The sequence below is a fragment of the Ostrinia nubilalis genome, chromosome 19 (assembly GCF_963855985.1).
Source record: "Ostrinia nubilalis chromosome 19, ilOstNubi1.1, whole genome shotgun sequence".
Taxonomy (NCBI): Eukaryota; Metazoa; Arthropoda; class Insecta; order Lepidoptera; family Crambidae; genus Ostrinia; species Ostrinia nubilalis.
The window spans coordinates 2,844,942-2,859,064 of NC_087106.1; the positions used below are offsets into that span (position 1 = coordinate 2,844,942).

Here is a 14,123-nt window from a genome sequence, read left to right on the forward strand (position 1 = left end):
GAACCAACTATCGCAAAAATTCGTTTGTAATTAGAGTTCCTGATCGATTTAATTCTGTTTGTGATGACATGGAACTAGACTTGTTCAATACCCCTATCAACCAGTTTAAAACAAAATTTAATAATCTTTTCTTTGTTAAATAGTAGTTTGAACTTCATAAATTATCATCGTTTTCTGTCCGCAATAAAATTAATTAATTGTATAACTATAGGTGGGAACTTTTAATTGGCCTTACTTTAATTATAAACATTACTTAATGTAACACTTAGCTGTAAGTTTTCCAAAAAAATGTAAAATAAAATAAATAAAAATACCAACACGCGTATATGTATATACGCGCCAATACGTATCCTCATGAACTGCGGACCTATGATGCGCAAACGTAGCTTACATATGGGCAAACACATCCTTAGCCCACAGGATGTCATATCACCCCGAAGATAGACGTTACATACCTTCGACAGCCGCCAAGTCCTTGGTGGCGCGTTCTAAAGCCTCTTTCTTGGGTGCTACGGCCTTGTTGACGTGGTAGAATTTGTACATGGCGTGCACCCACATGCATAGAGACATGCACGCTTTGGACACCTGTGGAGACGAGTTTAAAATTAGGATACACCTAAATAAGGAAAGAAAGTGATTGACTTTCAATCGTGGACGTCCAGTGCTGAGGAGCACAGACCAGCCGCAATGACTTATCAGTAACAACATGACAGTCTGTTCGTGACACGGCTGCAGCAACAGTCGCGCCTGAGGTAAGTCTAGACACTGAGAGAGTTATGACCTCAGGATCTTAGCAGGCTCGTAGTCCTGGCTTCTAGTAGTTGAGTAGTTGAGGACCTTCTCGCTCTAAGTACTTATAGCGTGACGTCACAGCATGACAGTCTGCTCGTGACACGGCTGTAGGTAAAGTCTAGTAGAAACTAGATGTGACCTTCAGGATCTTGGTGGGCTCGTAGTGCTGGCTTCCAGTAGTGGAGTAGTTGAGGACCTTCTTTCAGCGTGTGTATGGTCTATTGCTAGCTATACACCTTTCTTGATTATGTTGATTATGAAGAGAATGATTCAAACTCCTTGTTGAATGTAGATGTTTATTACTTGATTACGTATAAAGGTACAATAATTGATTAACGAGAGTCGCGGCCACTTGTTAGGCTGCTAAATCGAACACTAAACTTAAAATAATGTAAAACATAAAATATAAAATTGGGTCAGCCGCGCATAGCAATATATTGCTGATGTTTGCAATTGTACGGTGACGCACCGTACATGTTCCGGGCCACCAGAGATGGAGGCGGGATGAAAGTAAAGTTTATGAAAATAGAGATGCACTACTAGTTGCTATGGGCGACGTAGACTTATTAACATTATGTATCGTATTAACACTATGTATCTTGTTATTCTTGTTCTTGTGGTCTTCGTCTTCACTTGAGTTGCTTCGAATGGATGAGAGGCGCACGGTAGTGCGCTCCTCCGGGGGCGCGACAGTCGCCGCGCGTCGCACTCGCCGCCACGCCAGCCACGCTGCCGTGATGACTGCGGCGCCGATGATGATGTATATTAGAGCGTATTGATGTACATCGTGGTATGATACATCTATGTTCAATACTGCTTGCTCTTTCAAATCTTTCAGACCTTTCTTGATGTCCGAAAGTTGTCTCTGACGTTCGTTAATTGTGTCGTCTACGATAGATGTTATCGGGATCGATGCGTTGATGATATTGTTGATCGGACTGATGTCTTGTGTCTGGATATCGGCGTTTGTTTTGATAACATTGCGATCAAGGTTACGAGCGTGCACTGTAAATAGGTCGGACTTGACAATGCACCCGTGTGAAATGCTGACGAGGCCGGCTTGCTCCAGCTGTGGCGCGGTCACCTGATCCGCGCATATCACTCGTAACTGACACCTCTCACAACAAAAGTACAAGTACTTGTTTAATGTGTTTAATTCGACCCACTTATTGATGCAGGGGTGAACAACTGTTTTGCATTGTTTCTTATTGATGTCTAATTCACAAAGACTTTCTTCTTGCTTGAGGTGATATACAGGTTTCTTGAGTTGACATAAATAAGTCTGCTCTTGCTGATGACATGAGGAGATGTCTTCTTTTATCATCGTGATATAAGCATCTTTAGCTAAGTTGATGGCCAAGAATTCTGATATTGGGATCGTGTCTATCATCTTGCTATGATTTGTTGCAGTTGGTACGGGAATGAGATGAAATATTTCGAAGGAATCTCTGCCGACTAAAGGTACTTTTATCTCAAACAGTAGGTAATCTTCACACATTCTGGCCTTGATATTCAATAAATGATATATGTTTTGTAAACTAACATGTATATTCTCTATGGGCAGAGTTAGTTCACTTGAGATCTGACTTGCTATGACACTTAGCTCGTTTCTAAGTTGTTCAGGTGATAAGAGATGGAAGTTGAATCTTCCATGATAAACGTCGGTGACCGTATTCAGCAGGGTTTCTTGTATATTTCGCAGTTCGTGTATCATGTTACTTGCAGCTACAGCGGTCAACGTCATGTAATTTGCTTGTGAAATGTTGAACACCTCTGAATTAAGTATGTTCACGGCGTTTTCTATTTTAATTAGGTGTTTGTTTACTAATTTGTGTTGCTTATTGATGGCTTCCTCGCTTCTTTTCAGTAAATTATATTCGGCTTCGACGATAGAAGTTTGATTTCGCCACAGTGATGCCAAATGTTGTTCATTATCATGTATGAGAGTAATATCTTTCTGATACTGCTCGGCAAACTTCTCATCTAGGACTCCAAACAGTGTATTAGCCACTGAGCCCACTGCGTTGATTAGACCGCGTCGCCTGCGCGAGCGTGTGCGCGTGTGTTGCGTCATCAGTATCGTATTATAGTGTTGCAGTTCGTCGTAGCTGTGACGTAGCTGCCATAGAATGACGTCACAATGCACTTCTTCGTTCAGTTTCTTGCATGTATCTTCCAAGTAATTGAAGTAATTTTCGAATGTCTTCATCCCTTGCCAGTATGGTTCCATCTTGTAATAAACCACTACAGTCCAGTCGTCTCTTATTACTTGCATATCCGAAATTTTATCGAAATAAATTCCTTGGTTTTGTTTCAGCGGTGTGTTTACGAAGGTGCATGATGCTGTTGTAAGTATGCTCATAAAATAAAGTAGAGCCAATACTATTGATTTAAAGTTGAAACCAATGTTTTTCACGCGTTTCTTGTTTTCTTCATGTATTGGAGATACACTTGCTGTATTAACTTGTTTGCTGTCTTGATTTGAGTTCTGATTGATAGGCAGTAAAGATAATTTTACTACCGGACGTCTAAGGTAACCGTTCTTGGTTTTTAATGAAACTACTCGCACGTGTCCATCGGGGCAGGGTGGAGTTCAACGACGCGCCCCATGGCCCACCGTCCCGATGGCAAGTTGTCGTCGTGTATGACTACCAGATCATTGATTTTGAGGTTTTCTTGATTTTGCTTCCACTTGCCTCTGGTAGTTAATTGAGTTAAGTACTCTGAACGCCATCTCTTCCAGATGTCGTTATATATTTTTTGACATAGATACCATCTTGTTCTGAGATCTTGCTCTGTTTCAAATAATGTTAGCACAGGTCCACTTGATAGGAAGTGCGATGGAGTTAGGTAATCCAGATCTTCTGGATCTTCACTGATGGCACACAATGGTCTTGCGTTTAAACACCCTTCTAGCTGTGATAATACGGTCGAAAATTCTTCGTACGTCAGTTTTTGTTCGCCGACGACGCGTTTGAGGTGGTATTTCAAGCTCTTTACTGCGGCCTCCCAGAGGCCGCCTGCTGAAGGCCAGGAAGGGGCGTTAAAATGCCATTGAATGTTCATTTCTGTTATTTCTTGCATAAAATGGTTGTTGTTTTGATGAAGAGTAGATTGAAGTATCTCGTATTCTTGCTGTATGGCTTTACTTGCTCCGATAATGTTGGTGCCATTATCACTGTAGATATGATGTGGCTTTCCTCGTCTAGCAGCCATTCTCTTTAGAGCGGCTAGAAATGCTGATGTGGTTAGGTCAGAGACAAGTTCTAAGTGTACAGCCTTGGTCGCCATACACACGAACACTGCCACATAACCCTTTGTGCACTTGATGCCGCGCCCTTTGCTGCTCTTTATCATGATGTGACCCGTAAAGTCCACGCCGGTGTGATAAAATGGGCGGGATGGGTTGCTTCTAGCGTGTGGTAAGTCACCCATGATCTGATGTTTCTTGTTTGTGTCGTATCGCCTGCACTTGACGCACCCACGTAGGCGCTTCTTGATGGCCCTGATGCCACCCACAATCCAGTATCGTTGACGAAGGAATGAGGTCGTTAAACGTGCCCCACCGTGGTAAGTGAGAGCGTGAGCTTCATCGATTAAGAGGTCGGTAAGATGACTTGCATGTGGAATGATGATAGGATGCTTCATTTCCGAGCTTATCTGTGCATGTCTTAGTCTTCCGCCAACACGGAGGATGCCTTGTTCGTCAAGATGAGGGTTGAGGTTAAGTATGCTGCTTTTTGAGTTGATGATCCCGTTAGTTTTCAGGTCATTTATCTCTTGAGAGAAGTATTCTTGCTGTACGTGTTGAATTATTTTCAACTTGGAGAAACGGATTTCCTCTAAGGTAAGGTATGATGGTAAGTTTTTCTTGTTTAGTGTAGTCAATTTAAATCTGTATAGCCACGCTAAGATGTGAATCAGTTTCTTGAACGTGCTATATTTTTGCATTAATTCCTTGATGGTGCTCATTTCTTGGTATGTAGATGTATTAACTTGTTTTTTCTGTTTCAGATCTTCACTTGTTTCGAACGACGCTTGTTCGGGTTGATCTTCGTATGAATGTAGCCAGCTTGGACCTTGCCACCAAAGAGAATGCTTTTCTAATTGAGTGACTGTCAGACCCCTGCTAGCACAATCAGCGGGATTATCTTGAGATTTGACGTATCGCCAGTCGCTTCCAGGCAATATTTCAGTCACTTGCTTGACTCTATTCGCTACGAAGGTCTTCCACTTGTCTGGATCACCTTGCAGCCACCCCAAAACTGCTGTTGAATCAGTCCAGCCCAGGGTCTTGATTTGATAATTGGGTAAACTTTTTCTAACTTTGTCAATTAATTGCGATAATAAAACTGCGCCACATAACTCCAGCCGAGGTAATGTGACCGTTTTGCTGACCGGAACTAGTCGCGTTTTCGCGGCGACCAGAACCACTGTACTTTGGCCTCTTCGTGTTATTTTGCAGTAAATGACGCAAGCGTATGCTTTTATTGATGCGTCGCAAAATCCATGCAGTTCAATGACATCGTTTTCTTGCGTTTCGAGCCATCTTTGAACCTTGATTTGATTGATATTTTGTATCTCGTCTCTGATTTTTAACCATTCCAAATTAATGTCATCCGGAAGGTTATCATTCCAGTCGATGTTTGACAGCCATGTAGATTGAAATAGGAGTTTTAGCTTGATAGTGAGAGGTGAGAGCCAACCGAGAGGATCGAAGATGGTTGATATAGCAGATAATAATGTTCTTTTCGTGGTTTTTGTTTGACTTGTTGGTATTTTTGATTCAAAGGTAAAACTGTCTTCTTGTGGGTTCCACCGAAGTCCCAATGCTTTCGTTGATTCAAGTCCACGAAAATCAAAATTGTCTCTCTTGTTGCTGTCCTCGACTAGCTCTGGTGTATTAGATGACCACTTCCTTAGATTGAAGCCTCCTGACTTCAATAGGTTTATGAGGTCATGTTTTAACTGTTTGGCTGATGATAATGAATGACTTCCATGAATGAGGTCATCCATATAGAAACAATCTCGTAAGATAGTAGCTGCTTGATTTTCTTGATAATTATGCTCTTCATCGTCTGCGAGTTGCTTAAGCGTCATCATCGCCAAAAATGGCGCGGCCTTGGTGCCGTAGGTGACGGTGGTTAACTCGTATTCTTGTATTGGTTTCGTTTGATTGTCTCGCCATACAATCTTGTGATATTGTTGATGTTCTTCATTTAACCATATCTGTCGAAACATTTTTTCGATATCAGCTGTGTATGCATACTTGTATTGTCGCCATTTTAAGATTAAAAACTGTAGATCTTGTAGGTTAGGGCCTCTGTACATGAGGTCATTGAGGCTCATCCCAGTAGAAGTTTTTGCAGATGCGTTAAACACAACTCTAAGTGCAGTTGTTGTCGACTCGTTGCGTAAGACACAGTGGTGAGGTAAAAAGTATTCCGGTGTCGTGTTTCCACGTGCAAGTTGCATGTGACCTGATGTTAGGTATTCGTCGATAAACGTTTTGTAATTAATTGCGGTGTCATTTTGCTTCGTAAATTTTTGTTCCAGTTGATTGAATTGCGCAATGGCCTTGTGTTTTGACGTTCCCAATCCTTGTATGAAGTTGGGTTTTAGAGGAAGTTTTACTTGATATCTCCCATCCTCTCGTCGAACGGTTGTTGCTTTGTAAAATTCTATGCATGCTTGATCTTCAGATGACAATGATGACTCTTGTTGTGTAATGTCTTCAATTTGCCAAAATCGTTGTATATCTTCAATGTTGTTTAATAAGACGTTGCATTGTAATGTAGTTGTATTGGCGCTTCCGCTTAATATCCAACCAAATCGCGTTTGTTGCGCTATTGGTGTTTGATTGTTTTCTCGACAGATGCCATCCAAAATGATGTTAGAGTACACCTCCGCCCCCAAAAGTAGGTCGACGGGGCGACTTTTGTAGAACTCAGGGTCTGCTAGTTGTATGTTTTCCAGGAACTCCCATGATGGTTTCGATAATGTGTTACTTGGCAGGTTGTTAATTAGCGTTTTCATAATAAGCACGTCGGTTTGTAATGTATATTCGCAGTTATTTGACTTGATAGTTATGTTTATTATTCCCTTGCAGTTATTTTCCTTGGCTCCGATTCCAGTTATGACTCCAGTGCATTGACGTCGTGGTAATGATAAAATTTGTGCTGCTTTCTCGGTGATAATTGATGTTTGCGATCCTTGGTCGAGTAGTGCTCGTAGTTTGTAGTAGTTGCCATTGGCGGCTTGAACTTGTACGATCGCAGTTGCCAACAGTACTTCGGGTGACTTATGTTGTTGAATGGGAACAGTAGTCGTGGAGGAGTTGCTGTGGTTGACCATTCTTGATGTACTTGGTCTTGCTGTGTTATTTGTTGATGCAAAGGCTTCGTGTAATACTGTGTTGTGTTGACCTTGGCATTCTCGGCATCGTTTTTGCACTCTACAGTTTCCTTGGTGCTTTATTAGGCAATTGAAGCATAACTTGAGTCTTGATGCTGTATTGAGTCTTTGTTGTGGCGACATTGATAAGAATTTTTCACAAAAATAAATTCCATGATTGTTGTAATTGCATAAGGAACACTTGTAAGTTCTTAGTTGATTGTTGTTTGTGTTTTGTTCTGCCATGTTGTTATTGTTTGAGTATACTTGAAATCTTGTTTTATTTGGCTTTGGCGAAGCTTGATGTGTTAAAGGCCTTGTCGTTGGTGAATCTTGTTTTCTACGTGAGGACTCCATTGTTGTAAACTTGCATTCCAGGAAGTTCAAAAAATCTGACATCGTTGGTAGTTCACGTTTTTGTTCCAGACATTCATTGTAGTCGGTGAATGATTCATTATCCAGTTTTTGTGAAAGTAGATGTACTAGCAACGGATCCCATGTGCTGATATCAATGCCTAGGTTTTTTATGGCATTGAGGGTTTCCAATGTGGTGTCGTGAAGGCGCTTGATTTGGTGTAAGGACTGTTGCTGTACGGCAGGAATTGATAGCAAGTTGTTTATGTATGAAGTGAAGATAAGTTTCTTGTTATTGTATCGATGGTTGAGTATTTCCCAGCATATATTGTAGTTGTCGGAACTAATTGGTAGATGTTGTATCAGCCTGTCTGCTTCTCCTCGCACCTTGCCCTTGAGGAACTGCATTTTCTGGGCATTCGATAACGAGGGGTTGTTGTGTATTGTTTCAACGAACAAGTCCTTGAAGGAGGTCCACTGATGGTAATTTCCACTGAAGGTAGGTATATCCATCTGAGGAGTGGATTTTTCCCGATGGGATACCGACCAAAGCTTGCTGTTTATGGTTCGTTTGATGTTGTTATACATTTGCTCGTATGATGAAAATGCTCTATCGTATTCGTTGTTACTGGTGCCTTGAGTTTCGCTATCAATCTCCCAGTGGAGACTGTCAATGGCTGACCAGCGTGATTGCAGAGAATTAAGCAGGTCTTCCAACTCCCATTTCTCAGTTATAGAATCGATGTTGATATTGGATGTCGTTCTATGAAACGCTCTGAAGTTACTTGCTTGCTTTTTCAGTAAGTCTTCTGTTTTGCTGTTAGTACCACGCGACTCCTTGGGTGTAGCTGGAGCCGTGGATGTCGATGGTGCTGCTAATGGTGTTGCAGGTTTGAGTAGGGGAGTCGGCGGCCTGGATTCTGTCATTGGCTCGTACATTTGCAGAGCTGTTTTGATGTTTTCATACGTCGACTTCATATGTTCATACTTGTTTTCGGTGAAGTAGGCATGAGACTTGTCTTGACACGCCCACAACTGTATGTGATTGTTGTTGAATTCTACCCAGTAATTGTCTAAAGTAGATATTTTGCGTTTAATATAATCTGCTGTTTTTCTTTCACGTCCGTCTTTCTTGAAATTGGTTTGGATTTTGTAAATTGCATCTATGAGTTGCTCTTGGTTTGCTAAAATATCTTCCATTGAAGACATGCTTGATTATTGCTTGAAATTGATTGAAATTGCTTGCTATAAATTGTATTTGTACCTGATTTACTTGCTTTTTTGATGAGTGTTCGAGTGTTTGATGAATGCTTACTTGTTTCTTGATTTCTTACTTGTTTCTTGATTGCTTGCTTGTTTGATGAATGCTTACTTGTTTCTTGATTTCTTACTTGTTTCTTGATTGCTTGCTTGTTTGATGAATGCTTACTTGTTTCTTGATTTCTTGTTTGATGTATTTGCTTGATTCTTGATTTCTTGTTTAGGTACTAGTCCCCAATGTCCTTGCGAACTCTGTACAGATTATGCGCCTTCTCAATCCAGTTGGTGAGACCCTCTTCCGGGAGGCCAAATGGACCGATTCGCTCCGTACGCGAGATTCACAAAGCACTGAGTTTTCTTGATTGTAGATAAATCCGGCTCGAATAAAGATGTATGGTCTATTGCTAGCTATACACCTTTCTTGATTATGTTGATTATGAAGAGAATGATTCAAACTCCTTGTTGAATGTAGATGTTTATTACTTGATTACGTATAAAGGTACAATAATTGATTAACGAGAGTCGCGGCCACTTGTTAGGCTGCTAAATCGAACACTAAACTTAAAATAATGTAAAACATAAAATATAAAATTGGGTCAGCCGCGCATAGCAATATATTGCTGATGTTTGCAATTGTACGGTGACGCACCGTACAGCGTGACGTCACAGCATGACAGTCTGCTCGTGACACGGCTGCAGCAACAGTAGCGCCTGAGGTGAGGCTAGACACTGAGAGAGTTGTAACCTTGGTGGGCTCATAGTGCTGGCTTCCAGTAGTTGAGTACCTTCTCAGTCTAAGTACGTACAGCATAATATGTCAAAGCATGACAGTCTGCAACAGTTACGCCTGAGGTCGGTAAGTCTAGACACTAGGTGTGACCTTCAGGATCTTGGTGGGCTCGTAGACTTGGCTTGCAGTAGTTGAGTACGCTCTAAGTACTTAGAGCGTGACGTCACAACATGGCAGTCGGCTCGTGACACGGCTGTAGGTAAAGTCTAGTAGAAACTAGATGTGACCTTCAGGATCTTGGTGGGCTCGTAGTCCGGGTTGGCGATGAACCGCTTGAGCTTCTTGATATGTCCTCGGTGATGGACTCCTTGTCGAACTTCATGAGCGAGTCCAGGCAGTACTTACAGAGTGACGTCACAACAAGACACTGTTCGTGACACGGCTGAAGCAACAGTCGCGCCGAGGTCGGTAAATCTAGACACTGAGGCTTCTTTGGACACGCTGAGAAATTTCACCGTGTCTGCAGACAAGACAAGAATGTCGTCGGATCTAGCTACGAAAATTCGTCACACAGTGCGCGTCCGCCGCATGTTAGTATATTAGAATTATTTCTTGGTCAGCGCTGGAGCAAAGTACACGGTTCGTGTGTAGAAGCGACACGAATTTTCGCGTAGGCCTGGCGACTTTTCTTAGCGTGTACAAGGGGATTGAGAAAGTTGTGACCTTCAGGATCTTGGTGGGCTCGTAGTCCGGGTTGGCGATGAACCGCTTGAGCTTCTAAAAATACTCATTTTCTGTAAGTAGGCTTTAAAAAAGCACTTTTACACGTCCCAGTATTAACCCTACCACTTGATCATGTCCTCGGTGATATGGACTCCTTATCGAACTTAATGAGTCCAGGCAGCACTTACAGAGTGACGTCACAACATGACACGGCTGCAGCAACAGTCGTCGCCTGAAATTAGTACAGTCTCGCTAGAGTCTAGACACTAGATGTGACCTTCAGGATCTTGGTTGCCTCGTGTTCCTGGCTTCCAGTAGTTAAGGTACTTCTTGCTCCAAGTACTTACATCATGACGTCACAGCATGACACTCTGCAGCAACAGTCGCGCCTGAAATCGCTACAATCTAGAGTCTAGACACTAGATGCGACCTTCAAGATCTTGGTTGCCTGGTATTCCTGGCTTCCAGTAGTTGAGGACCTTCTCACTGTAAGTACTTACGGCGTGACGTCACAGCAAAATAGTCTGCTCGTGACCCGGCTGTAGGTAAAGTCTAGTAGAAACTAATTGTGACCTTCAGGATCTTGGTGGGCTCGTAGTCCTGGCTTCCAGTAGTTGAGGACCTTTTCACTCTAAGTACTTACAGCGTGACGTCACAGCAAGACAGTCTGCTCGTGACACGGCTGTTGGTAGTCTAGTAGAAACTAGGTGTGACCTTCAGGATCTTGGTGGGCTCGTAGTCCGGGTTGGCGATGAACCGCTTGAGCTTCTTGATCATGTCCTCGGTGATGGACTCCTTGTCGAACTTCATGAGCGAGTCCAGGCAGTACTTATAGCGTGACGTCACAACATGACACTCTGTTCGTGACACGGCTGAAGCAACAGTCGCGCCTGAGGTGAGTCTAGACACAGAGAGAGATGTGACCTTCAGGATCTTAGTCCTGGCTTCCAGTAGTTGAGTAGTTGAGGACTTTCTCGCTCTAAGTACTTACAGCGTGACGTCACAGCATGAGTCTGCAACAGTCATGCCTGAGGTCGGCAAGTCTTAGACACTAGATGTGACCTTCAGGATCTTGGTGGACTCGTAGTCCTGGCTTCCAGTAGTTGATGAACTTTTTGCTCCACTAGGAGCAAAAAGTACTAACTTACATTTAACACAGCACTTGAACTTGACTTACAGCATGACGTCACAGTATGAAACTCTGCAGCAACAGTCACGCCTGAGGTCGATAAGTCTAGGCACTGAGAGAGATGTGACCTTCAGCATCTTGGTGGGCTCGTAGTGCTGGCTTACAATAGTTGAGTACGCTCTAAGTACTTAGAGCGTGACGTCACAACATGACAATCTGCTCGTGACACGGCTATAGGTAAAGTCTAGTAGAAACTAGGTGTGACCTTCAGGATCTTGGTTGCCTGGTATTCCTGGCTTCCAGTAGTTGAGGACCTTCTCGCTCTAAGTACTTACAGCGTGACGTCACAGCATGACGCGGCTGCAGCAACAGTCGTCGCCTGATATTGTACAGTCTGGCTAGAGTCTAGACACTAGATGTGACCTTCAGGATCTTGGTGGGCTCGTAGTGCTGGCTTACAGTAGTTGAGGACCTTCTCGCTCTAAGTACTTACAGCGTGACGTCACAGCAAGACAGTCTGCTCGTGACACGGCTGTAGGTAGAGTCTAGTAGAAACTAGGTGTGACCTTCAGGATCTTGGTGGGCTCGGAGTCCTGGCTTCCAGTAGTTGAGGACCTTCTCGCTCTAAGTACTTACAGCGTGACGTCACAGCATGACAGTCTGCTCGTGACACGGCTGTAGGTAGAGTCTAGTAGAAACTAGGTGTGACCTTCAGGATCTTGGTGGGCTCGGAGTCCTGGCTTCCAGTAGTTGAGGACCTTCTCGCTCTAAGTACTTACAGCGTGACGTCACAGCAAGACAGTCTGCTCGTGACACGGCTGTAGGTAGAGTCTAGTAGAAACTAGGTGTGACCTTCAGGATCTTGGTGGGCTCGGAGTCCTGGCTTCCAGTAGTTGAGGACCTTCTCGCTCTAAGTACTTACAGCGTGACATCACAGCATGACAGTCTGCTCGTGACACGGCTGTACGTAGTCTAGTAGAAACTAGGTGTGACCTTCAGGATCTTGGTGGGCTCGTAGTCCGGGTTGGCGATGAACCGCTTGAGCTTCTTGATCATGTCCTCGGTGATGGACTCCTTGTCGAACTTCATGAGCGAGTCCAGGAAGGCGGTCGGGTCGGCGAGCATTTGCGAGCCGGGCTTCCAGTAGTTGAGGACCTTCTCACTCTAAGTACTTACAGCGTGACGTCACAGCATGGCAGTCTGCTCGTGACACGACTGTAGGTAGTCTAGTAGAAACTAGGTGTGACCTTCAGGATCTTGGTGGGCTCGTAGTCCGGGTTGGCGATGAACCGCTTGAGCTTCTTGATCATGTCCTCGGTGATGGACTCCTTGTCGAACTTCATGAGCGAGTCCAGGAAGGCGGTCGGGTCGGCGAGCATTTGCGAGCCGGGCTTCCAGTAGTTGAGGACTTTCTCGCTCTAAGTACTTACAGCGTGACGTCACAGCATGAAACTGCTGCAGCAACAGTCGCGCCTGAAATCGGTACAGTCTAGATAGAGTCTAGACACAAGATGTGACCTTCAGGATCTTGGTTGCCTCGTATTCCTGGCTTCCAGTAGTTGAGGACCTTCTCACTGTAAGTACTTACAGCGTGACGTCACAGCATGACGCGGCTGCAGCAACAATCGTCGCCTGATATTGTACAGTCTGGCTAGAGTCTAGACACTAGGTGTGACCTTCAGGATCTTGGTGGGCTCGTAGTCCTGGCTTCCAGCAGTGGAGTAGTTGAGGACCTTCTTTCAGCGTGACGTCACAGCATGACAGTCTGCTCGTGACACGGCTGCAGCAACAGTAGCGCCTGAGGTGAGGCTAGACACTGAGAGAGTTGTAACCTTGGTGGGCTCATAGTGCTGGCTTCCAGTAGTTGAGTACCTTCTCAGTCTAAGTACGTACAGCATAATATGTCAAAGCATGACAGTCTGCAACAGTTACGCCTGAGGTCGGTAAGTCTAGACACTAGGTGTGACCTTCAGGATCTTGGTGGGCTCGTAGTCCGGGTTGGCGATGAACCGCTTGAGCTTCTTGATCATGTCCTCGGTGATGGACTCCTTGTCGAACTTCATGAGCGAGTCCAGGAAGGCGGTCGGGTCGGCTAACATCTGCGAGCCGGGCTTCCAGTAGTTGAGGACCTTCTTACTGTGAGTACTTACAGCGTGACGTCACTGCATGACACTCTGCAGCAACAGTCGCGCCTGAAATCGCTAGAGTCTAGACACTAGATGTGACCTTCAGGATCTTGGTGGACTCGTAGTGCTGGCTTTCAGTAGTTGATGAACTTACATTTGACACAGCACTTGAACTTGACTTACAGCATGACGTCACAGCATGACACTCTGCAGCAACAGTCACGCCTGAGGTCGATAAGTCTAGACACTGAGAGAGAAGTGACCTTCAGGATCTTAATGGACTCTTGGTGCTGGCTTCCAGTAGTTGAGGGGCTTTATGCTCCAAGCACTTACAGCGTGACGTCACAGCATGGTCGGCTCGTGACACGGCTGTAGGTAAAGTCTAGTAGAAACTAGATGTGACCTTCAGGATCTTGGTGGGCTCGTAGTCCGGGTTGGCGATGAACCGCTTGAGCTTCTTGATCATGTCCTCGGTGATGGACTCCTTGTCGAACTTCATGAGCGAGTCCAGGAAGGCGGTCGGGTCGGCTAACATCTGCGAGCCGGGCTTCCAGTAGTTAAGGACTTTCTCGCCGAATGAGGTGCCGGGTTCCTGAAATATGGAAGGACATTTTGG

The 14,123-nt window shown here is 44.3% G+C and overlaps 1 protein-coding gene across 1 annotated transcript in view; it reads right to left on the reverse strand.

The window, feature by feature from the left end:
• The window catches only part of LOC135081335 (dynein axonemal heavy chain 1-like), a 111,585-nt gene that overhangs the window by 24,199 nt on the left and 73,263 nt on the right, over positions 1-14,123 (reverse strand). Inside the window, exons 62-63 of the mRNA XM_063976053.1 lie at positions 13,911-14,099; positions 456-585 (exon numbers count right to left, since the gene is read on the reverse strand). Of these exons, the coding sequence (XP_063832123.1) occupies positions 456-585; positions 13,911-14,099 (319 nt within the window). The remainder of the gene's footprint in view (positions 1-455; positions 586-13,910; positions 14,100-14,123) is intronic.